The 26,361-nt window shown below is 34.4% G+C and overlaps 1 protein-coding gene across 3 annotated transcripts in view; it reads right to left on the bottom strand.

The window, feature by feature from the left end:
* Positions 1 to 26,361, bottom strand: part of LCA5 (lebercilin LCA5) — a 143,838-nt gene that overhangs the window by 38,660 nt on the left and 78,817 nt on the right. For all 3 annotated transcript variants that reach the window (XM_027057368.2, XM_053222540.1, XM_015073994.3), the window contains exons 2-3: positions 18,267 to 18,609; positions 13,032 to 13,561 (exon numbers count right to left, since the gene is read on the bottom strand). In XM_027057368.2, coding sequence (XP_026913169.1) covers positions 13,032 to 13,561; positions 18,267 to 18,465 — 729 coding nt within the window. In that variant the 5' untranslated portion in view covers positions 18,466 to 18,609. The remainder of the gene's footprint in view (positions 1 to 13,031; positions 13,562 to 18,266; positions 18,610 to 26,361) is intronic.

Here is a 26,361-nt window from a genome sequence, read left to right as displayed (position 1 = left end):
TTCACAATATATGGAAACCACTATGCTGTACATCTTAAATTTACACAGTGTTGTATGTCAATTATATCTCAATATACCTGGAAAACTTAAAAAAAGAATGAGGCAGATTTTATTCATGCTGTGAGTTTATATATATACATATATATATATATGTGTGTGTGTATATATATATATAATCTTGTATGTATACACACAATAACATGTAACATGTAAAGAATACCAAAATATGTTTCAGTAAAAACAACATACTAAGCAGTGTGCATGGTACACTCCCATTTATAGTTAGTGAATAAAAAAAGGATCTTTATGAACTTGTACATTTTTTTTTTCTTAATGTTTATTTATTTTTGACAGAGACAGAGACAGAATGCGAGTGGGTTAGGGGCAGAGAGAGAGGGAGACACAGAAGCAGAAGCAGCCTCCAGGCTCTGAGCTGTCAGTACAGAGCCTGACGCGGGGCTCGAACTCACGAGCTGTGAGATCATGACCTGAGTGAGCCAAAGTCGGACGCTCAACCGACTGAGCCACCCAGGCGCCCTGAACTTGTACATGTTGAGATGATTTCTTAACAGTGATTATTTCTTGGAAAGGAGTCTACAAGGATAACAGAAAGGATAGTGATGTTTCGTTGTCTACTTCTCTGTATTATTTGAATTTTTAGGACTTTTGTAATGCTTGTATTACTTTTCAACAGAAACATTATTTTAATTTAAATATTAACATAAAATTGCTATAACAATTGTTCTAACTAAATGGATAGTTTGAAAGGATCCTGTAAAATTTATTCTCTGGATAAAGAGTATTAAACTTTACCCCTGAATCACAGATCCCATAATTTCATTGTAAATACACTCCCACCAAAATTGGTAAAAATATTTGTAAACAATATAACAAAATCTAGCCAATTCCTTGAATAATTATACAATAAAAAATTAGTAAGATCTCAACAAATGCTATTATATTTTACAAGCAGTTCCTTTTTTTAACATTAAAAATCTTTCATTTTCCCAATATTCAACAGACATAATAAGGACTTCATTATTTTTTAATAAATATGGTTTACCACGCTAAAAATGCTTTTGGCCCATAAAAGATTTGAAAACATGATTTATACTCATCAGGTTTCAGAAACAAAAGAATGCTCAAATCATTCCATTTCACTCCTCAGATGAAACAACTGAAACCTGTCAATTAAGGGACCTGCACTAAGTCAGAGTGGGACAAACACAAAACTGATTTCTCGGTTTGACCTCCAAATGTGCTAATTAGTTTCATTTTTAAAGAAATCATACAGACCAAGTAAGTGAGGCAATGAGGGCCGTTCTGGCTTTCGGTTTCTGAAGGGTGAAAGGACAGAAAATGCTTAGAGCAGATACCTAGACACAAGAGTAAGGTATGGCAGGGAAAGATGCAGGAAAAGGACCCAATACTAGACAGTTCCATTCTGGTTCTGAATAAAGTAAGAGAAGATAATGATGAATCAATTCTTATTTTTGAAAATGGTTTACATTGGAGGACTATAATGTTTGTATCACGGAGAAACAAATACCCACTCAAGGGCAGCTCTAGGGTCAAGGGAATTTGAATGCTAGTCTCTAACAGGAAAATCTATCACAAGAAAAAGAAGAGTATTCAAACCTCCTTTCATAGCTGTATGATACTCAGGCTACTCAAATCACTCCCCAAAATCTTTAAAAATTTCTAAAAAGGGAGAGAAAGCCTTGTTAATAATGTTTTTCTAACAAGGTAATTTATTTAGTTTACTCTGTGCCAATTCAATGCTAAAACAGGGTTGGATTTTTTTAATGTATTAAGTGTGCACCCTACAGTTTACTGGTATCCTTTTAATAGCATGAATAATTATCATTACATTTATGATCTTTTCATAAAACTTTGTAGATAATTTCTTATTTAATGACTAAGGATTCTTAAGATAGTTACAATTCATGGTATTTGCTTTATTGGTCTTCCCTATGACCGTATGCTACTGTACCCTTAGATGAGGAATGCAACCAGAGCTCTGTGTTTCTAATGAGGAATGGGGACAGAATTAGTGCCTTTACCTTCAGCTGCTACTGGAGGCCAGTTGCAGGCCTCGTAAGCCATGGTGGATGCAGGTTGGCAGTCATCAAAAGAAACTGCACTTGGGGGTAATCACAAATGAACTTGCTAATAAAGAACTATTTATGTTAAATCAGTGATTCTCAACAAGAGGTGCAGGGATCACCTAAAGGTCCCTTAGACACTTTCAGGAGTCTGCAAGTTCAGAACCCTTTTATAATGAAATATTATTTGCTGTTTTCACTCATCATCATGAATATATGTTAGAATTTTCCAAAGGCTATATATATATAAGATGTGATAATATATAAAGAAAATGGTCGGCATTTAGAAAATCTACCTAATACAATGAACAAATACAAAAGTGATATGACAGAGTACAAAAAGTTCACTGATCCATGGCTTCAGATTCCACTCTGCAACAAACCTATAAGAAACACCACTTACTATGTTTTGATATAGTATCAAAGAGGCCTATCTAGCTATCTGAAAAGGCTTCTAAAATGTTCTTCCATTTTCTTACTCCTATAGACATTTGTGTGAGGCTGCATCTTTTAAATATCTATCAACCATAATAACATACAGCAACAGACTGAATGCAGAAGCAGCTTTAAGTATGCAGGTGTCCTCTATATTAAGCCTGACATTGAATAAAACTGCAAATATAGAAAACAATGCCACTGTTCTCTCATTTTTTGTTTAGAAAATACAATATTTTGCATTAAAAAAATCTTATAACATGTAGTCAGTTGTTTATTATTTTTAAATAAATTAAGAAATATAGTTAAATGTTCTCAGTTTTCATTTCTGATATACCCACATAAACAAAAGCTCCTGGGGAAGGGGGGGGGTCTGTAATGTTTAAACATATCAACAGGTCTTCAGACCACAAACTGGGAATCACTGCATTATATAACTAAAAATGTTTTTCTGCTATAAAAGCACACTTTTATATTTTTTGCAGCTTTTTTATACTTTGCTGCAGTTTTATTTAACTATTAAATAATACATATAACTTAATATTTAAGTTAATATATTAAAATGGGGCTACTACTGACACAACTCCATGCAGTAAATTAACTGAAGTAAAACCCAAAATGATGGTATAAAGCCAACCATAAATGAAGAAATAAATATGTAGTCTGATTTAGCTGTCTGCCCCTTTGTACTGAATTAAACAAGTTGAACCATATCAAGCAGTTCTTCATCCCTGGTATATGGTCCATTTTGGGGCAGACCATATCACACAAGAGAAAAAATAGAGGTCATGGGTGGTTGTCTCCACTCATACCTTTGGTTATTTGTCTCCCTAAACATGTATCTACTTCTAAACTACCATGCTCCTAAATCATGGGGACTCTGTGCATTCTCTCAGTTCCATCAACTAACAAAATAAGCCTGCACCCAACGTAGAGAGAGGATGATAGAGGGATGTTTTTCCACAGCTAAATTATTTATAGGTAACTTGGAAAATGCTTTTTGTCCTGTCCTCTAAAAAGAAAATATAACTCAAAAGGGAGTAAGAATCATGGCCCGAAATCCTTCCTGGAATGAGACGATCACTAAACAAATAAACAAACCTGCCTGCCATGAGTTCCAGCCTAAGGAACATAAAAGAAAAAGCTACACCGAATGAAACAAAAAACACCATACAGTCATTCTTAAGAAACAGTAGCATAGACCTTAAAGATAGCACTACTATTTCACTGCAATTTCAAGGGATACTCAGGACTTTCCTGGGTTTTAGTTGTGTAAAATGAAACACCACAATTGAGCTCCTAGAGGTCTCCTTTATCCAATTAGTGGTACTGACTATAACCTATTGAGTTTGAAGAAAAAAGATTAACCTTGCGTTGGATAAAGTAATAAAATATGAATAAATGTATGAGGCACAAAAACAAAAGCTAATTTTCACAGTAAATCAAGAAACTCAAGAGTACAGATTTCAAATTCTGGATTGATCACTGAGATTATGGAAAATATAATTACAAATTGGGCCAAAGGCTTTAGGAAGTATGAAAAGGTAGGAATTAGCCTCAGGTGGGCTGCTGAGGCTCCTCCATTTAGAAAAGAGTTAGTATGTCAGTACTCACTCTAAATGTTAATGTACTAAATACTCCAATCAAAAGACCTAGGGTATCAGAATGGATAAGAAAATAAGACCCATCTATATGCTGCTTACAAGAGACTCATTTTAGACCTAAAGACACCTACAAATTGAAAGTAAGGGGATGGAGAAACATCCCTCATGCTAATGGTCATCAAAAGAAGCTGGAGTGACCATACTTATACCAGACAAACTAGATTTTAAAATAAAGACTGTAACAAGAGATGAAGAAGGGCATTATATCATAATTAAGGGGTCTATACACCAAGAGGATCTAACAATTATAAACAGTTATGCCCCAACGTGGGTGCACCCAAATACATAAATCAATAAGTCACAAACATAAAGAAACCCATTGATAATAATACTGTACCAGGAGAAAAATTCAACACCCCACATACAGCAATGGACAGATCATATAAGCAAAAAACCAACAAGGAAACAATGGCTTTGAATGACACACTGGACCAAAAGGACTTAACAGATGTATTCAGAACATTTCATCCTAAAGCAGAATACACATTTTTCTCAAGTGCACTGGAACATTCTCCACAATAGATCACATACTGGATCACAAATCAGCCCTCAAGTACAAAAAGAGCAAGATCATACCTTGCATATTTTCAGACCACAACGCTATGAAACTTGAAATCAACCACAAGAAAAAATTTGGAAAGACTGCCAATACTTGGAGATTAAAGAACATTCTACTAAAGAATGAATGGGTTAACCAAGAAATTAAAGAGAAAAGGAAAAAGTACATGGAAGCCAATGAAAAGGAAAACATGACAGTCCAAAACCTCTGGGATGCAGCAAAGGCAGTTACAAGAGGGAAGCATGTAGCAATCCAGGGATTCCTAAAGAAGGAAAAAGGTATCAAATATACAACCTACCCTTATACCTAAAAAAGCTAGAAAAGAAAGCAAATAAAGCCTAAAGCCAGGAAAAGAAGGAAAATAATAAAGATTAGAGCAGAAATCAATGATACTGAAATAAAAAAAAACAACAACAATAGAACAGATCAATGAAAACTGGTTCTTTGAAAGAATTAACAAAATTGATAAGCCCCTACCCAGATTGATCAAAAGAAAAAGGAAAGGATCCAAATAAATAAAATCACAAATGAAAGAGGAGAGATTGCAACCAACACCACAGAAATACAAACAATAATAAGAGAATCTTATGAGCAATTTTATGCCAACAAATTGGGCAATTTGGAAGAAATGGGCAAATTCCTAGAAACACATACACTACCAAAACTGAAGCAGGAAGAAATAGAAAATTTGAACAGACCCATAACCAGTAAAGAACTGAATCAGTAATCAAAAATCTCCCAACAAACAAGAGTCCAAGGCCAGATGGCTTTCCAGGGGAATTCTACCAAACATTTAATGAAGAGTTAACACCTATTCTTTTGAAGCTATTCCAAAAAAATAGAAATGGAAGAAAAACTTCCAAACTCATTCTAGGAGACCAGCACTACCTTGATTCCAAAGCCAGACAAAGACCCCACTAAAAAAGTACAGACCAATCTCCCTGATGAACATGGATGCAAAAATTCTCAACAAAACACTAGCCAACCAGATCCAACAATACATTAAAAGAATTATTCACTATGACCAAGTGGGATTTATTCCTGGAATGCAGGGCTGGTTTAATATCTGCAAATCAATCAATGTGATACATCACATTAATAAAAGAAAGAATAACAACCACATGATCCTCTCAATAGACGCAAACAAAGCATTCAACAAATTATAGCATCCTTTCTTGATAAAAACCCTCAAGAAAGTAGGGATAGAAGAAACATAATTCACGATCATAAAGACAATATACAAAAGACCCACAGCCAATATCATCCTCAATCAGGATGAGAGCTTTTCCCCTAAGGTCAGGAACATGACAGAAGTGCCCACTCTCACCACTGTAATTCAACATAGTGTTGGAAGTCGTAGCCTCAGTAATCAGGCAACAAAAATAAAAGGCATCCAAATCAGCAAGGAGGAAGTCAAACTTTCACTCTTCGTAGACAACATGATATTTACATGGAAAATCCAAAAGACTCCACCAAAAACCTGCTAAAACTGACTAATGAATTCAGCCAAGTAGCAGGATATAAAATCAATGTACAGAAATCAGTTGCATTTCTATACAGCAATAATGAAGCAACAGAAAGAGAAGTCAAGGAATTAATCCCATCTACAATTGCACTAAAACCCATAAAATACCTAGGAATAACCTAATCAAAGAGGTGAAAGATCTGTACACTGAAAACTATAGAAAGCTTACGAAAGAAACTGAAGAAGACACACAAAAAAAGGAAAAACATTTCATGCTCATGAATTGGAAGAACAAATATTATTAAAATGTCGATACTACCCAAAGCAATCTACATATTCAATTCTATCCCTATCAAAATAACAACAGCATTTTTCACAGAACTAGAACAAACAATTCTAAAATTTGTATGGAACCAGAAAAAAACCCAAATAGTCAAAGTAATGTTAAAAAAGAAATCCAAAGGTGGAGGCATCACAATTCCTGACTTCAAGCTGCATTACAAAGCTGCAGTCATCAAGACAGTACGGTACTGGCACAAAAACAGACACATAGATCAATGGAACAGAACAGAGAACCCAGAAACGGACCCACAAATATGGCCAACTGATCTTTGACAAAGCAGAAAAGAATATCCAATGGAAAAAAGACAGTCTTTTCAGCAATGGTGGTGGGAAAACTGAACAGCAACATGTAGAATAATGAAGCTGGACCACTTTCTTACACCATACACAAAAATAAACTCAAAATGGATGAAAGACCTAAATGTAAGACAGGAAGCCATCAAAATCCTAGAGGAGAAAACATGCAACAACCTCTTTTTTCTTGGCTGCAGCAACATCTTACTTGACATGTCTCTCGAGGCAAGGGAAACAAAAGCAAAAAATGAACTACTGGGACCTCATCAAGATAAGAAGCTTCTGCACAGCAAAAGGAACAATCAGCAAAGCTAAAAGGCAACCGACAGAATGGGAGAAGATATTTACAAATAACATATCAGATAAAGGGTTAGTATCCAAAATCTATAAAGAACTTATCCAACTCAACACTCAAAAAACAAATAATCTAGTGAAGAAATGGGCAAAAGACATGAATAGACACTTTTCCAAAGAAGACATCCAGGTGGCTAAGAGACATATGAAAAAATGCTCAACATCACTCATCATCACGGAAATACAAATCAAAACCACAATGAGATACCACCTTATACCTGTGAGAATCACTAAAGTAACAACTCAGGCAACAACAGATGTTGGCAAGAATATGGAGAAAGAGGAACCCTTTTGCACTGCTGGTGGGAATGCAAACTGGTGCAGCCACTCTGGAAAACAGTATGGAGGTTCCTCAGAAAGTTAAACATAGAACTACCCTACAACCCAGCAACTGCAGTACTAGGTATTTATCCAAAGAATACAAAAATGCTGACTTGAAGGGGCACATGCACCCCAATGTTTATAGCAGTGCTATCAGCCATAGCCAAAGTATGGAAAGAGCCCAAATGTCTATCGACTGATGAATGGATAAAGAAGATGTGATATACAGATACAATGGAATACAACTCTGTGATGAAAAAGAATAAAACCTTGCCATTTGCAACAATGTGGATGGAATTAAAGGGTATTATGCTAAGCAAAATAAGTCAGTCAGAGAAAGATATCTTATGATTTCACTCATACGTGGAATTTGAGAAACTCAACAGATGAACATAGGGGAAGGGAAGGAAAATAAGATAAAAACAGAAAGGAAGGCAAATCATAAGAGACTCCTAAATACAGAGAATAAACTGAGGGTTGCTGGCAGTGTGTTGGGTGGAGGGATGGGTTAAATGGGCGATGGGCATTAAGGAGGGCACTTGTTGAGAGGAGCACTGGATGTTATATGTAAGTGATGAATCACTAAATTTTATTCCTGAAATCATTATTACACTATATGTTAACTAACTTGGATTTAAATTTTTTAAAAAATGAAAAAAATTTTCAGTATGGTATGACAGCTGAAATAAGACTGATTTGAGCATAGTAGGTTCATAATTACATATTAAATGTCATTTCCAATAGAACTTCAAACACAATATAAATGAAGTAGCTTGTATCTCCCAACCAAACTTTGGGGCTTACAGCTAATTAACTCAACACTCCTAATATTTGAAAGTAAACTGCTAAAACCAAGCTCTTCCTTCATGTGCATAAAATATTCATAACTCCTTGTGAAAATAATTATTACAACAAAATAAGCTTTGAAATTTGAAAATAAAAGTCCAAACATAATTTCCTCATCTAGAAAGAACTGAAAGTATTTACAATTGCTCTACAGAAAATAAATACTTAGGTATAATCTAAAAAAACCTGTATGGATCTATATCCTGGGAATGATGACGATGAAATAAATGAATATACTGTGTTCAAGAGTAGAAAGGTTCCACATATAAATTCTACACAAATTGATCCATGTTGAATGCATTTCCCATTAAAATCCCAAGAAGGTGTTTGTAGACAAAAACAAGCTTATTCTAAAGTTTATATGCAAAGGCAAAAGACCCAGAATAGTTAAAATAGCCAAAGTTAAAAAAAAAAAAAGCATAACATAAGAGGAATCACTACCTGATGTTAAGGCCTACTATGTCGCCTATAATGAAGAAGTCTGACATTGGCAGAGGGACATATACATACATAGATCAACAGACTACAGAATCCAGAAATAGACCCACAAAAATATCCCCAACTGGTTGTTTTTTGTTTTTTTTTTTTAATTTTTTTTTTTCCAACGTTTATTTATTTTTGGGACAGAGAGAGACAGAGCATGAACGGGCGAGGGGCAGAGAGAGAGGGAGACACAAAATCGGAAACAGGCTCCAGGCTCTGAGCCATCAGCCCAGAGCCCGATGCGGGGCTCGAACTCAGGGACCGCGAGATCGTGACCTGGCTGAAGTCGGACGCTCAACCGACTGCACCACCCAGGCGCCCCTCCCCAACTGGTTTTTGACAAAGGTGCCAAATTAAAAGGAAGAAGGATAGTCTTTTCAACAAATCGTACTAGAGTAACTGGGTACCACAGGCAAAAAAAGAAAAAAAAAAAAAAAAGAATCCCAACCTAAACCCCACATCTTATACAAAAATCAACTCAAAATGAACTTGAAAGTAAAGTATAGGGGTGCCTGGATGGCTCAGTCAGTTAAGCGTCTGACTCCTGATCTTGGCTCAGGTCATGATTTCACTGTTTGTAAGCCTGAGCCCCGTACTGGACTCTGTGCTGACAGTGCGGAGACTGTTTGGGATTCTCTCCCTCTCTCTCTGCCCCTACCCCACTCATTCTCTCTGTCTCAAAATAAACAATTAAAAAAAGTTAAAAATTAAAAAAAAAAAAGAAAAGAAAACATAAAACCATAAAACTTTTGGATAGAAACACAGTAAAAAATCTCTGGAGCTACAGGCAAAGGGTGATAGAAATAGGCAAGGAATTCTTACACTTGACACCAAAGTACAATCCATAAAAGAAAAATCTAATAAACTAGATTATATCAAGATTTAAAACCTTCCCTCTGAAAGACCCTGTGAATAAGATGAAAAGACAACCTACAGACTGGGAGAAAATATTTGCAAGCCCCACATCTGACAAAGGACCTAGATTACCTAGAATATATAAAGATTCAAAAATCAATGGTACCAACAATCCAATTTAAAAATAGGCAAAAAATATGAACATGAATAGAATCTATAGATGGCAAATAAGCACATGAAAAGATATACACCCTCAGCCATTAGGAATAATACAAGTTAAAACCACGACACAGCACTATATACCTATTGGAATGGCTACAGTATAAAAGAGCGAGAACATCAAATGGTGGCAAGAATGTGGAGAAACTGGATCACATATACATTGTTAGTACAAATGTAAAATAACACTGCCACTCTAAAAAGAGAATGGTGTTTCTTACAAAACCAAAAATGTATTTATCATACAACCCATCAAGTACACTTTCAGGCACAGATCCCGGAGAAATGAAAATTTATGTTTACACAAAAAACTGTAGAGGAATGCTCATAGTGGCATTATTAGTTAATAGTTAAAAACTGGAAACAACCCCAATGTCCTCCAATGGGATACACCATAACACTCAGTGGTACATCCATACTATGGAATACTACTCAAGAATAAAAAAGGAACACACTATTGATATATACAACAATTTGGATGGAGCTCTAGGAAAAAAAAAATCTATTCATCTCAAAAGCTTAAATACTACATGATTCCACTTATATATCATTCTTAAAATGACAAATTTAAAGAAACAGTGAACAGATTAGTGGATGTCACAGGTTAGAATGGAAGGAAGGCAAGAAGGTAGCTGTGCCTATAAAAGTTGATAGCGCAGGATCCTTGTGATAGAACTGTTCTGCATCTTGATTCTGGTGGTGGTCACATAAATCTACACAGTGATAAAACTGCAGAGAACTAAACATATACACACACACAAACACATATGAATTCATGCAAAACTAATGAAACCTGAGTAAGGTTGATGAATTGTATCACTATCAAAACCAATTTCCTGGCTGCAATATTGTAATTATGCAGTATGTTACTGCTGGGGAAATTGGAAGAAGGGTATATAGGATCTCTACATATAATTTTCATACAACTGCGTATCAATCTATAATTATCTCAAAATAAAAAGTTAAAAGCATTTTAAATCCAGTAAGAAAAAAAAATTGAGGACCCTATACAGTTAACAAGTATTTCAAAGATATCATTACAGATGACTGATTTTCATGCTCCCAAGTGGGCAGCCACATAATTAACCTCCATCTACTACTCAGAATCCACAGATTTATTTTTCCTCTCTTCCTTCTTTCTCCTCTTTCCCCCAACACCCTATAAGCCTCCTTCATAACTGGTTGTAAGAGAGAATCACAGCATACATATGTGTATGTATATGTGTGTACAATGCAATACCATGTTCTCTCTAGTTTTATACAAACACACACAGAGGTGGTTTTTGTTTTTTTTTTTATCATTATTAGCATTCTGTGCTCTTGGTTCCCAATTTCAAACCCTATGATTTGGCACATTTTATACTCCCCTTTAAAAATAATTAAAATGTTTGTTGTTTTTTGTGACAGTAATTGCTTTCAGCCCCTACCTCCAAGCCACCTCAAGGTAAGCGGCCCCTTAAAAAAAAAAAAAATGTTTCCATATGTTTGCTCTGCAGTTTGGGTTGATCACTGGTGAAGCCTACACAATATGGTATCTTCTGTGCAGTCAAGCAGAAGATAATAATTGCTAATTTTATAGAGTAAGTTAGATACTTTTTCTAACCACTTATGTACAATCTATTAGTAAGCCACTGCTCCTGGGCTTAGCATTGGTATATTGAACACGGTATACTATACAAAGAAGTACAATAACATACCCTGTATTAAAAACACCCAATTAATACATGACAGAAGCTAATTTACTTGTAGTTCTGACTTGCCCTTCCTCAGAGAGCTGTCACAGAAGGCATTATTCCCATACTTTTCCCCTACCTTGGCTTTCCAAACTACTCATCAGTTTTAATAAGCCCTGACTCAGGGCTTCTGTTTGACACACACATACACACATACACATACACACACACACACACACACACACACACACACACACACACTCACATTCATGTGTATATTGTATATGCATTTACTTATATGTAATTTTATCATGTGCACATGATATACATACATATGAGTTAGCATCTAATATAAATTCTCTGTATAACAATCATGGGATAGTACTCTTTTTCCAACTTGTTATAAGAAAAATACCTTTTTTTTTAAAGTTTATTTATTTAAAGAGAGAGCAAGCAGGCATGCATGCATACACACAGGGGAGGGGCAAAGAGAGGGAGAGAGAGAATCCCAAGCAGGCTCCACTCTGTCAGTGCAGAGCTCAATGTGGGCTCAATCCCACAAACTGTGAGATCATGACCTGAACCAAAATCAAGAGTTTGGCACGATTGAGCTACCCAGGTGCCCCAAGAAAAATACCTTTCTGGGTGCCCGGGTGGCTCGGTCAGTTAAGCATCCAACTCTTGATTTCGGGTCAAGTTATGACTGCATGTCTTAAGATCGAGCCAGCCCTGCATGTACTCAGAACTGGGCATGGAGCCTGCTTCAGGTTCTCTCTCTCCCTCTCCCCTTCTTCCCTTCTCCCACTCATGCTCCCTCTCCCTCCGCCCCTTGCCCACTCACACGCCCTCTCCCTCTCCCTCTAAAAATATAAAAATGAAAATAAAAAAATAAACGTTCTACTGTATTCTCAGGCTAGTAACTCAACATTCTTCTACCCACCTCTCATGTTAGTTTCTATTTGGGGGAATAAGGATATGCTCTGCTGCCAAAAATGTCTTTTACAAATGTTCAAAGAAATAAAAACAAAGTATTTTTCTTGTGGCATTTCTTACACAATGGCCCCAAATGTCAGTTTTATACACTACAGCTATTAGTGTACTGTTTTCAATTTTAGAGAAACACTCCAGTAATCAAATGATGTACTTACCCAAAATGACTAAGATTCGTGGAATTAAACACTCATTCATTCATTAACCTTCCCATTAATGTATAAATTTTTTGTATCTTGCTCTTAAATATACAATCTTAATTTTTTCCTAATCTTCCTCAGAAAGATAATTTTTAAAATATTAAAGAAATAGTTTTCATTTCTAAGCAAATCTGAACTTCAGTAAGCAGTCTTAACAGAGTATGTTCTTAAATACCCAATGAAAAACGATATTAAAACAGCACAATTAAAGCTGTATAAGTTTTACCTTAATTCTTCTCTCGGTGTCATCTAATTTTAACTCTGCGGAAACCAGTTTCTTTGCCAAATCATCTCGTTCAGGTAGGTGTCTAGCTTCAGAGATCTTTTTCAGTTTCTGCAAGGAAAATTTTGTCCTACATAGTTCTCCTTCAGTATCTTTCACCCTTTTCTCAGTTGCCCGTTCTTTCTCTTGAGATTTTCTTAAGCGTTCTTTGAGTGCTGTAATCTCATTGTTATGATGAGCAATAAGTTGTGAGATTTCATTTTCTGTATCTTCAAACTTATTCAGGGCTTTCTCCTGTCTGTATTGAAGCCTTTTCAAAGCCTTATTTTCTTTTAGCAGCTCAGCTAACTTGACCTGGAGTTCAGTTACTTCATTCTGCAATTCATTGATTTTTAGCAGTCTTGCAGAAAGAACCCGTTTTGTAACAAGATCAGTATCTTTCCGAAGTGGCTCCCTATTGAGGCTCTGGGAGCGAAATCCCACTCGGACTCCCTTTCTGTTTGGTGGATCCTTAGGGCTTGGCTTCCTAGCGGCTAAAAAGGAAACAGTAACAATGTAAAGTGAGAGCCCTACCAATGTAATATTACTTATTCATTCTAACACAAGTGGATCCATAACATTCTTTAATTATATTGTTCCTTAAAAAATGACCTTACAAAATTTAAGTATCAGGTTTTAGAGATCTTAATATAATGTTAATGTATATAAATATACATATATTTATATACTAATGTTTTTATTAAGAAACATTCAGAATCTTTTAAGAAAGGTCAAGAATATTCTGACTTATCAAAATGATATCTCAATAGTTTACAGGGAATTATTTTACACTGCTTTAAAATATGGCAGTATCAGCGGTATCTCCCTCTCTCTGCCCCTCCCCCATTCGCACTCTGTCTCTCTCAAAAATAAACATTGAAAAAAACATTTTTTTTAATGCCAGTATCAGGCTTTACCATTTTCAACTTTATAGATAAGATGGCAAGCCAGAATTCAAACATGGTCATCATCACCATTAGCATGGTGTTTAATAAACACTGGACAAAACATTGTGATATTCAAGTAATTTATGCCAAGATATTTGGGATTATAATTCAGAATAATGAAATGTACATTTTCTCTAAATTAACCAGAACTTTTTCTTTATTTGGGGAAAGAAGATTACAACATATTATACAACAAGAAGACTTGGGTTTGGGACTCTGATTTACCACTTAAGAACTTCCTAGGCAATTCGGCTAAATCTTTCCAGGTCTATTTTCCCCACCCATAGAATTAGGATAACAGCACCTATATAACTAGGTTGTTGTGAGGACTAAACAAAGAATTCATATAAAATAGGAAGTTCTCCACAAATATTCTCTGGCACAATAAGAACCTAATCCCATTTATCAGCGATTAAAAATGAAAAACACTTTTAGCAGTACAGACATGATTTTAAATGCTTGCTCAGGGGCTTTCTTTTGTGTAAGGTTCAATCAAAAACATTTGATGCAATTTGAGAACGAGACAAAAACAAAAAAACTACACCCTAAAAAATATATGCATATGAAATCCTTAAACTATACATATTAAATAACGTTTCGCAAAAATTTGGAATGTCATTATTTACACTAAAAGTTCATTAAACTTAGGCCCCAGTGTACAGAGCCCCTGTCCTTTAAAAGAGGCATCTGGAAGCCTGCCACAGTTGAGAATAATGAACTTTAATCTCCAAGGTGACTGCAGTTTTTAAGAAGGAAATGCATTCCAGATGAAAAAAAAAAAAAAAAAGAAAAGAAAAACTAGAAAATTTAACCTTTCCCTACCCATCTCTCTAGTCATGGATACCTTAATTCCATTATTTAAACAAATAATATTTACAATTTACATTACAAAATTTCATTTAAAAAACAGAAGATTCTAATGACTGTGTTTTGAATGTGTACTGATTTGGGATTCCAGTTCTAAAAATGTGTGAATACACAAAAGGAAGTGGTAATGATAATAAATGACGGAAAGCCTACTTGTAACTCTGAAACTACACTATCCAATATAGTAGTAGTCACTAGCTACATGTAGCTACTGAGAGATTTGAAACGTGGGCAGTCCAAACTGAGATCTGGTATACTGTGAAGTACATACTGAATTTCAAACACTTAGTTCAAAAAAAAAAAAAAAGCAAGCACAATGTTCCAAACATAATGTTTTATATTAACTACATTTAGAAACAATAATATTTTGGGGGTGCCTGGGTGGCTCAGTCAGTTAAGCGTCCGACTTGATTTGACTCAGGTCACGATCTCAGCATTCATGAGATCCAGCTAGGCATCAGGCTCTGGGCTGACAGCGTGCAGCCTGCTTAGGATTCTCTCTCTCCCTCTCCCTGTGCCCCTCTCCTATGCACGTTCACTCTTTCTCCAAAAAAATTAATTAATTAATTAATTAAGATAATATTTTGGATATGTTGGTTTAAATGAAGTATATTATTAAAATTAATTTTACCTGTTTTTCTTTTTTAATGTAGTTATCAGACAATATAAAATTGCATGTGTGGTCTACATTTGTGACTTGCATTATATTTCCTGTGGATAGCACTGCTCTAATTTTAAATTGGGGCATCCATCATTTCAATTTTCTTTCTTTCCCAACATACTGAGTTAGTAACAGTTTTGGTATCCATATACTATTATGGAATATGTACTCAACTCTTAGAATGACAGAAACTTTATACATAAAAATGATTATAAAGATGAGTAGTAATTCTTCCAAATTTCTGTTTTATGTATAAAATCATATTGCTCAGCAAACAAGATTTCATACAAATAGAAACTTATTTGAAAAGTTAAAGCCTACATAAGAATTGACAGAATTTTCCTCTAATATACTTCAGCTATTCAGTCAAACAGAAAGGCCTTCCAAAACCAACTTTTTCACATCCTAATAATTGGAACATTGATTTACAGCATATTCTATTCATATGACTACAAACTGATCATAAAAAGGACACTTAACCTAATTCAAAAATATTTCCTAAATGCCATTTACTTATTTTCATTTTTAAGACTATCAAGATGAAACACAGTGCTAATTCAAGTGAGAAGAGAAAAGATGATTGACTGTCATGTATATCTTCATTTGCCCCTTGCTAAGTCAGTATGAAAAAGAGGGTGAGAAAGTATTGCTTTTTTGCTTCCTTCAAGTGATAAAAATAAAATATGACTCTTTAAAAAACATGCAGTTAAAAAAAATGTAGTAAAGATGAATTACATATCTACAAAAAAACTCGATATTTATATTATTGGTAACACACGAGATAGAAAGCATATATAACATGTAATATACAAACATGTATAACCTAAACTATCATCAAATTTTATCATTATGCATATAACTTTTGACAGAACAATTTCATTTTTAAAAATAATTAGATATGCTGATAATTAAAAAGAGAAAGGAAGAATATGCTATCAAACATTCAAATCCACAAATTCAAGTGTTCAAGATGCTGTTTTAATTACATGTGTTCTTTCCTTAGTTTAGTATACACTGGCAGTTGCAACTTAAATAGCATATTCTATTTAACACTAACTCAGTGTTTAAGGAAACACTAAAGTGCTTAAGTGTAACTGCTATGGTCCTGTTGATTGATCTAAGGTAGACAAATTACCACAGATTTTAATTCAGAAGGCAATACAAAGCAGAAAATAGTAAAAGTCAGACTAAAGACAATAACGGATTTTTCTGGGTGATGTTGGAACTGTTTTTCATAGATTTTTCTCAATTATCTTCTTAAATAAGGTAAGGTTTAAGAATTTCTCTTTAATTAGGTAGCCTCCTAAATTCCTAATTTGGGGAAGTAGTAAAAAATTAAAGTATTCCTGCAAGTAATTCACGAAGTATGTAAATTATTTCTCAGGAGTAAATGGGCATTGTCTAAGATTCAACCCTAAAGTCTGTTTATTCTTAATTAGATAGCAAAAGTTTAATATCAGATCATGCTTTCAACCACAAAATCAAAACAAGAGGCTCACACTGAGGAAAAGACCAAAAAACTTGTAGCACTGTACTGGAGAAAGAAAGAAAAGAAAGGAAATAAATGAAGAGGAATGAAAAGGAAAGAAAGGAAGAGAAAGAAAAAGCACTCAACTGTTCTAAGTATGAACATCCCTGGGAAGTTAGATCAGGGGTCCATGAAAGGGTTGCTTTCAAAATTAACATATATTCTTTGCTGATTTTTTCAAAGCAAATGTTACTTTTCAAAGTAAAAATTTATAAAGGCAAATTTAATTACACCCCTGCTTAAATCTATTCTATAGCTAACTATTTCTCCACAGAAACAGACAGTCAATATATTATTATAGGATTCAAGGTGTTTCATGACCTGGCCCCTGTTTCAGTTCCCAATTTTACCCCTCCCTGCCTTGCAATCTAAACTATATAATCTTTCTAAATGGGGCTGTTATAGCTGTGCTGCATTTATTAATGAACACTATAATTAACTCATTTGCCTTAGTTTATAATTCTGTAGTGTATTTTTCTACGGTAGTCCTTACATATTTTGTCACTAAGTACATCAGAGGTTTTTTGACCAGAAATTCATTAAGACAAAGAAGAGATTTCTAGAATATTGCCTTGTCAAATATGTATTAATATGTAGTTCCAGACTAGTAACATTTTAATAAGACAAATTATTTCTAATGATTAATCTTGTTTGCATTATAACACAGTTTAATAGAAAACAGAGTGGTGGTCCCAAGTCCCAAATTCCATTTCTAGAATTAATTTGAACTTTTGTAGTAAGTGCTGTGTAACCTAGATGAAGTAATTTTACTCAACCTATAAAAATGCCCCTTAAGTATTTTATAGCAATGTCTTCTGCTGCTTTTTAAAAGTGGAGACTTAAAAAGGTACTACTTTGCGATTTTTTTTTTGCCTGTATAGTACCTCAGAAACACCAAGACAAGAATTTATTTAGAAAGAATAAAACAAAATGAGAAGGCTTCTGTACAGTTGTTTCTTCTGTATATAGTATGATTTTTATTATAACAAAGGATAATACACAGCACCATAAGCAACAACTATATATACAAAACTATGTGTATTAACACACACAAACACACACACACACACACATATATATAAATCAGCCCATTTCCATGCACATATCAATATACATAGTAATAGAAGAGTTTCATTCATACAACTTTCCTTAAACACTTAAAATGAGTCTTCTAGACTCTCTTTTAGAATGCTTACCTTGGTGATGTACTTGGCTATCTGAAATCTGTCTTTTAGGATTTTTTCCCTTTTTACTCTTAGGTGAAGAGGACTTGACTAGCGATGACCGGCCAGAAGACTGTTGAGTAGTTTCCAAATCAGATGAAGAATAAGAGTAATAATGTTTGTCTGTCTTACTTTCTTGATCATTATCTGGACTTCTTTCTCTTTCCCCCATGGTTTTTGAAAAATGTTCTCTATTCACATAATTTCACAGATTTCCTTTCTCCAAAAAAATCCATGACAAGCCTGAAGAGCAACCTTTAGAGTCTTCAGATCCTGGTGATAATATTCACGTCTGCAATTTGTTTTCTCCAGATATCTGTAGTAGAGATTACCCCATTAGCAACCAGAAGATACATATTTGTTCTTACAATTAAGGAAAGAGGGAAGGAAACTCATTATATTTTGTGAAATAGGTTTTATAGTTTATTATAATAAAAGATACTTAAAGCAAATAAATACTGCTTATAATGTTTAAAAGAGGCTATAATTCAATTCATCCCTATTTTCACATTGTTATTTACAGTCTATAGAAAAGACAGAATGTTGTAGCTTGGACAGAGAACATACAAAGTACCTAATATATAATTGTTTCTGAATAAATGCTAACTGAATTTGACTCCCCTGAATGTTAAGATTTATAATAAACACAAATGCTGATTTTTGACAGATGAATAATGACCATTATTCACCATTTTTTTCTTTTCTGGGGAGGCAGGGAGTGGTAAAGGCAAGCCTACTACTAGAAACAAACAAACAAAAATAACTACATAAAAATGTAAAATTAAAGTATGTAAAAAATTAACCAAATTTAAACACCTGGTGAAAAAGTTGCAATATGACAGAAAAATAGTTATCATCCTTAACATATAAATAAATAACTCCTATGACCCCACGAGAAAAATATGAGGTCAAAAGTTAAATGGGCAAATAGATGTTAAGACCCATAGCCGGCAGTGCACTCAAAGAAAAAAGGGCAGGGTGTGCCCAGGGGGCCCTCAGTGGTCATGAGTTTGAGCCCCACGCTGGGGTGTAGAGATTACTTAAATATTTTTTTAATGCTGCTGGAATGCCTATCAAGAGAAGATCCACAGTGGGGCACCTGGGTGGCTCACTCAGTTGAGCACCCAATTCTTGAATTCAGTTCAGGTCATGATCTCATGGTTCATGAGACTGAGCCCCACATTGGGCTCTGCACTGATAGCATGGAGCCCGCTTTGGATTCTCTCTCCCCCTCTCTGCCTCTCCCCTACTCACGCTTGTTCGCACTCTCTCTCAAAATAAATAAACATTAAAAAAAAAAAGATCCACAGGATATTTGGGGAAAAAAGTTGGCGAGATATATTAAAACTTTAATTATGCTTTTAACCTTTGGCCCAATAATCCCATTCCTATGTAATAAGAAAATAATCCTAAAATTAGGGGAAAAGTTATGCACAAATGTTTATGCAGTACAATTTTTTTTATTTTTTTTCAATATATGAAGTTTATTGTCAAATTGGTTTCCATACAACACCCAGTGCTCATCCCAAAAGGTGCCCTCCTCAATACGCATCACCCACCCTCCCCTCCCTCCCACCCCCCATCAAATATGCAGTACAATTTAAAAAAAAAAAAGGAAGCAAACAAAATCTCTAACAATAGCAGAATAATTAAGAATATTGTAAAAATCAATACAGCATAATATCGTGCTGTCGTTAGAAACACTTATAAAACGTTTGTGTTACCAGAGGAAATGTTTATACTACTATGGTAAAGAAAAAATTCAAACTAGTGAACATAATATGATCTCAACTACACATATTCATAAAAACAACCCAAAAACCCAAAAGTAAGGAGTACTCTTCCCTGATGAAGTGAAAAATATTTGCAAAGTAAGGGATATATATACACCCAAATAGTGTCTGAGCAGCATGGATTTTAGATGATTTTTTCTCTCTTTATATATTTTTATTTTCTATTAAAATAAAATTAATTACTTTTTTAATTGGAATAATCGTTTTTAATATTAAAAAAAATCCCACTGATGAAATTACTATTACAAGTATAGTGCTTCTAGCACTATATGCAAGAAACATATGCACAAGGTGGCACTACTACTGTTCATTGCAGCAGTATTACAGTGGTAGAGAACTAAAACAATCAAAGGACCATCAATGAGGAACCAGCTACATATAACCACACAGTGAAGTACAATACTATCAAGCTACTAAGGGAATGAGGACTACCTCTGTGTATTTTCTGCAGTCTGGAGTCACCTCCACAATGTATTAAGCACAAGAATATGGAGAAATCATGTATAGTCTTTCTTCATCAAAGAGAGATTACAAATTTGCATACATAATGCTTTATATTTTTAAAAAGGAAAAAGATAAAGAAACACTTAATGGGGGGGGAAAGAAGGGTTCTGTAAGGCAAGGCTGTCCAATAAAACTTTCATCAAGAATGGAAATGTTCTATAATCTGTGCTGTCCAGTATGGTAGCTGGCCACATATGGCTACTGGGCACCCTGAAATGTGGTAAATGTGACTGAATAACTAATTTCTTAATTTTGTTGAATTTTAATTAACTCAAGTTTTTAAAGCTGCATATACTGGTGCTTGGCTCATTGAATCTCAATGATCTCATCTTTAAAGACAATAATAATAGTAACTTCCTTAGAGAACTGCTATGACAGTTAAATGGGGATAATTCAATAACTATGACACAATAAGCACTCGGTAAAAATCAACTATTTACAATTCAAACATACAAGATATTCAGTAAATTGATTGATATTCCTTGTCAAAACTGTTTTAATTCCAATAATATAACTAAAAGCTGATTAAATGGTATAGATGGGGATTATTTGTTTATATGCATATAGCAGAAGCAACTCCCTATGACCTATCACATCTTAATCAGAGGTGCCTAACTTTTCATTGCAAAAGGTAGAACCCACAAAACATTACCTGTCATTTACCTCCTATGCACCAACACTCACTCTCCCCCATCCCACCTCAAATATATGCATAAAGTTTTAAAAAAAGGAAACATCCACTGACCCATCATTCAAGTCCCTCTCCCTGGAATAACTATTTTAATGGCTTATACTTTCATGCTTATGCTATTTCTTGAATTAGCAACTTGAGACTATAAAAGATGAGGATTTAACTTGTGACTCATTTTAAATGTTTGCAACATGCAACGGCTTGTTGGGTTATGCAAGGTTTTTTCCTTAGAATTCCTAATTGTCCTTTTATCCTATTGAAAGGAAAAAACCACCTTTCTATATCACTAATATTTACCCAGCTTCCTAGTCATTCTATCTACAGGCTGAATCCATTCCATTCTTCCTCTTAAAGACATTTTCCTTGGGACCAATTATTTCCTATTCTACTTTAAACAATTACTTTGTATATCTGTTATACCACTGTCATTCTGGAATCACTTTTATAGTACTTCTGAGTTGATCCGCCATTTCTAGTAGCTCACGTCACCGTCTTTAGTTTTGCTCATTTTACTGATCCATATCCTCAAATAACTTCAACAGAAAGGGTATATAGATAGGTTAAGAGGTAAATGTTCTGAGTCCTTATATACCTGAGAACGTCTTTATTTTGTCCTCCAACTTGATACTTTTCATAGGTTCTGCATTCTAAGTTAAGTCATTTTCTCTCAGAACTTTAAAGACACTGCTCCACTGTCTTCTAAACCCTGAAGAGGTTCTTGCTAGATGTTACAGTCATTCTTTTATTCAACATGTATTTCTGTTGAACTTTTACCATGTAACCATAAAGAAAACAACAACAACAATAATCCTTGCCATTATGGAGTTTACACTCTAGTTATGCTCATCTGATTCTCATTCCTTTATAGGTTATCTTTTTTTCCCCCTCCTTAGGAGCTTCTAGAATTTTCCCTCCTCTTATACTGCAATTCCACAACGTGCCTACGTGTGGGTCATTTTTTTCATTGATTGTGTTGCCCCTTTATCTCCCTCCTCCTTTTAATATTGAAACAAGTATCTTTAAGCACTAGAAATGTTATGTTACTTTTCTGATAACCCACTTTCCTGTTTACTCTTTTTAAAACTGACTAAATAACTGACTAAATAACAAACCTGCTCTCTGTTTTTCTATTTTCAAATAGAAACTTACTCAACTTATCTTTTAACTATCCAGGGTTGTTCTGTTTATTGTTTTTAATTTGTATAAACACTTTAATTTCCAATAAATCTTTCTTACTATGATTTTTTAATAATTATTCTGTTCTTGCTTTACTGAGGCAATACATTTTTATTTCTCTGAGAACACTAGACATTTTATTTTTTATTTTTTTTTTTAATGTTTGTTTTTGAGAGAGACAGTGTGTGAGTTGGGGAGGGGCACAGAAGCTGAAGGAGGCTCCAGGCTCTGAGCTATTAGCTCAGAGACCAACACGGGGCTCCAGTGGGGCTCAAACTCACGAACTGTGAGATTATGACCTGAGCTGAAGTCGGGCACTTAGCCAACCTAGTCACCAGGTGCCTCCATTTTGTTTGTTTTAAATTAAGATCTCTTCTGATTCAGGAACTATCTGTTTCACATGGTGAAAGTTTTTCTCTTTACCATAGAATTTTCATTTATAATACTGCTGGTTTTATTTTTTTGAAGGTAATTATTGGTTGTCCACTGATAAATAAGAAGAAAAAGGAGAATGAATGGAAAACAAGTACATATGAGTAGGGGTTCCTGATAGGCACACTATGCTTTAGGATGAACAGCAGAGAATCAGTCATTTTCCATGGGGCTCCCCTAGATGAGGAGGGATAATGTCCAGATACAAATGTCCACCATGACAACTGTACTTCTCCTTTAGAGTTGTCTTTATTTTTATTTCCAGAAAAAATGACTTCTGTATTTTTTGATTGGAAAGAAAAGGAGTGGTGAAGAGCAGGGAATATTATACTGAGTCACTCTGTATGGGATTCAGTGGAAAAGGAGGCATAACTATTATATGGTTATATATTTATATAGTTATATATATAGTTATATAACTATAGTTATATAGTTATAACTATATATATAGTTATGTAGTTGTATAGTTATAACTATATATATAGTTATATATTTCAACTATTTTTCCCATTTTTAGTTACCCTTGGTCTCTGACTTTAAATGCTAAGATTCTCTAAGATCCTGTTAAATATATCTGAACTTTCTTTGCTATAGTTCCCTCTTGAATATTTTGACATAGTTTTCTCTGTTTTAGTGTTTCATCCATCATTATTCTTTTCCTCTTTCAGAAAATGTGCTGTGATGTTTTACCAGAGAGTACCCAACCATCCCTTCAAAGTTATAGGTTCATTCTGTTGTTCTTCTTTAATATAGTTTTAATGTGGTCTTCAAGAAGAGAGGAGAAAAATACAAATCTACATCTTTAATTTGTTAATGTAACAAATATATTTTAAGCCAATTATTTCTAAGTTATTCCCACCCTTTTAAGGCAACTTGATATAAGCAATCACTTTTCCAAAATCCATACAACTGCAATTCATACACCAAGTCAGTCAACAAAAATTAGTGATGGTACAGATGCCATTATAGACAATGAGGAAAGCAATTTGAGCAAGAATACACTGTGAGTTCTTTTAGAGCAGGGTCTGGCTCTTCCATCAAAGAGAGACAACTAAGAAAAAGTCATAATGCCCTTTATTCCTTTAGGGAATATATAAAAGATATGTACATATAATATATATGAATATATATCCTTCATATATTCCTTAAAAATATTGCATGCTAATTATATGAGAAACTTTAAAAGTGACAAAATTCAAGAGTAACCCCCAAAAATACTAGAGAATATCTTATCTTTACCCAGTTTCTGATTTAGGATCTATTCTGAACTAAGGTGGGTATTTCTTTTTTTATTTTTAAAAATTTTTTTAATGTTTATTTATTTTTGAGAGAGAGATTGACAGAGTGTGAGCAGGGGACGGGCAGAGAGAGGCAGAATCTGAAGCAGGCTCCAGGCTCTGAGCTGTCAGCACAGAGCCTGACATGGGGCTTGAACTCACAAACCATGAGATCATGACCTGAGCTGAAGTCGGATGCTCAACCAACTGGTGGGTATTTCTAACCTACGTATACTTGTGACATCCTATAATATGTTATAATCCTTCATGAAAACAAACATTCCTTAGAAAATATAGCACTCAATGACTTAAGCCTTCCCAAGGAATAGACTCTTAGACACCTATGAAAATTTACTTTTAAAAAATTAGTGGGGCACCTGGGTGGCTCGGCCATTGAGAGTCCAACTTCAGCTCAGGTCATGATCTTGCAGCTTGTGAGTTCGAGCCCCACGCCGGGCTCTGTGCTGACAGCTCAGAGCCTGGAACCTACTTCAGATTCTGTGTCTCCCCCTCTCTCTGTCCCCCCCATGCTCATGCTCTTTCTCTCTCAATAATAAATAAACGTTAAATTTTTTTTTTTAAATAAAAAAATAAATAAATAATTAGTACTTAGACCTTGTGGAAACGATGTTGCCTGGCTAATAGTATTGCCGGAAAAAGTCCACATAAGCAAACAAAAAGTAACAAATTAAAAACAAAAAGACCCTAAACACTAGGCTAAAAGAAAAAGGAAGATGAAGTAAGGCAACTAATAAAACAACTACTAATTTTTCTTACAAAGTATAACTATTAAACAACCAATGACTCAACAAAGAAATCAAAAGAAAATAAAATACATAGGAACAAATGAAAATGAAAACACAGCAGTCCAAAATCCTTTGGCACACAGTGAAAACAGTTCTAAGAGGGAAATTCATAATGATTTGTACTTACCTCAAGAAACAAGCAAAATCTCAAATAAGCAATCTAACCCAGCACCTAAAGAAGCTTCAAGAGGAAAAGGCCCAAAGCTTGTAAAAGGAAAGAAATAATAAAGATCAGAGTGAAATAAAGACTAAAAAAAAAGAAAAGATTAATGAAACCAAGAGCTGGTTCTTTGAAAAGAAAAACAAAATTGACAAACCTTTAGCCACACTCACCAAGAAAAAAAGAACTCACAAATAAATAAGATCAGAAATTAAAGCGATGTAACAAATGAAATACAAAGAATTAGAATAGAATGCTATGAAAAAAATTTATGACAACAAATTGGGCAATTTAGAAGAAATGGTTAATTTCCTAAATAAATATACAATCTTTCAAAATTGAATCATGAAGAAATAGAAAATCTAAACAGACTGATTACTAGTAAAAAAAAAAAAAAATTGAATTGATAATCAAAAAACTCCCAACAAAAATAAATCTAGGATCAGATGTATTCACACGTAAATTCTACCAAAAATTTAAAGAATACCTACTCTCAACATTTTTCCAAAGAAGATGTATAGATGGCCAACAGACACAAGAAAAGATGCTGATTATCACTGATCATGAGGGAAATACAAATCAACACTACAGTGAGATATCACCTCACACCTGATAGAATGGCTAAAATCAACAACACAAGAAACAACGAGTGTGGGCAAGGATGTGGAGAAAGGGGAACCCTCTTGCACTGTTGGTGGAATGCAAAATGGTGCAGCCACTCTGCGAAACAGTATGGAGGTTCCTCAAAAAGTTAAACATAGAACTACCCTATGATCCAACAATTGCACTACTAGGTATTTATCCACAGAATACAAAAACACTAATTTAAAGTGATACATGCATCCTGATATTTATAGCAGCATTATCTACAATAGCCAAACCATGGAAACAATCCAAGTATCCACTGACTGATGAGTGGATAAAGAAGATACGGTATATATACACAATGGAATATTACCCAGCCATAAAAAGGCATGAAATCTTGCCATTTACAATAGCATAGATGGAGCAAAAGAGTATTATGCTAAGTGAAATAAGTCAGTCAGAGAGACAAATAAACCTTATGATTTCATTCATATCTGGAATTTAAGAAACAAAACAAAAAAACTTAGGGGAAAAACTGAGAAGCAAACCAGGAATGGACTGATGGTTACTAGAGGAGAGATGGGTGGTGGGATGGGTTAAATAGGCGATGGGGACTAAGGAGTGCACTTGTGATAAGCACTGGA

This window comes from Acinonyx jubatus, chromosome B2 (assembly GCF_027475565.1).
Source record: "Acinonyx jubatus isolate Ajub_Pintada_27869175 chromosome B2, VMU_Ajub_asm_v1.0, whole genome shotgun sequence".
In the NCBI taxonomy this organism is placed as follows: domain Eukaryota; kingdom Metazoa; phylum Chordata; class Mammalia; order Carnivora; family Felidae; genus Acinonyx; species Acinonyx jubatus.
Note: the sequence above shows the minus strand (reverse complement) of the source record. Positions and strands in the feature narration are given on the sequence as shown.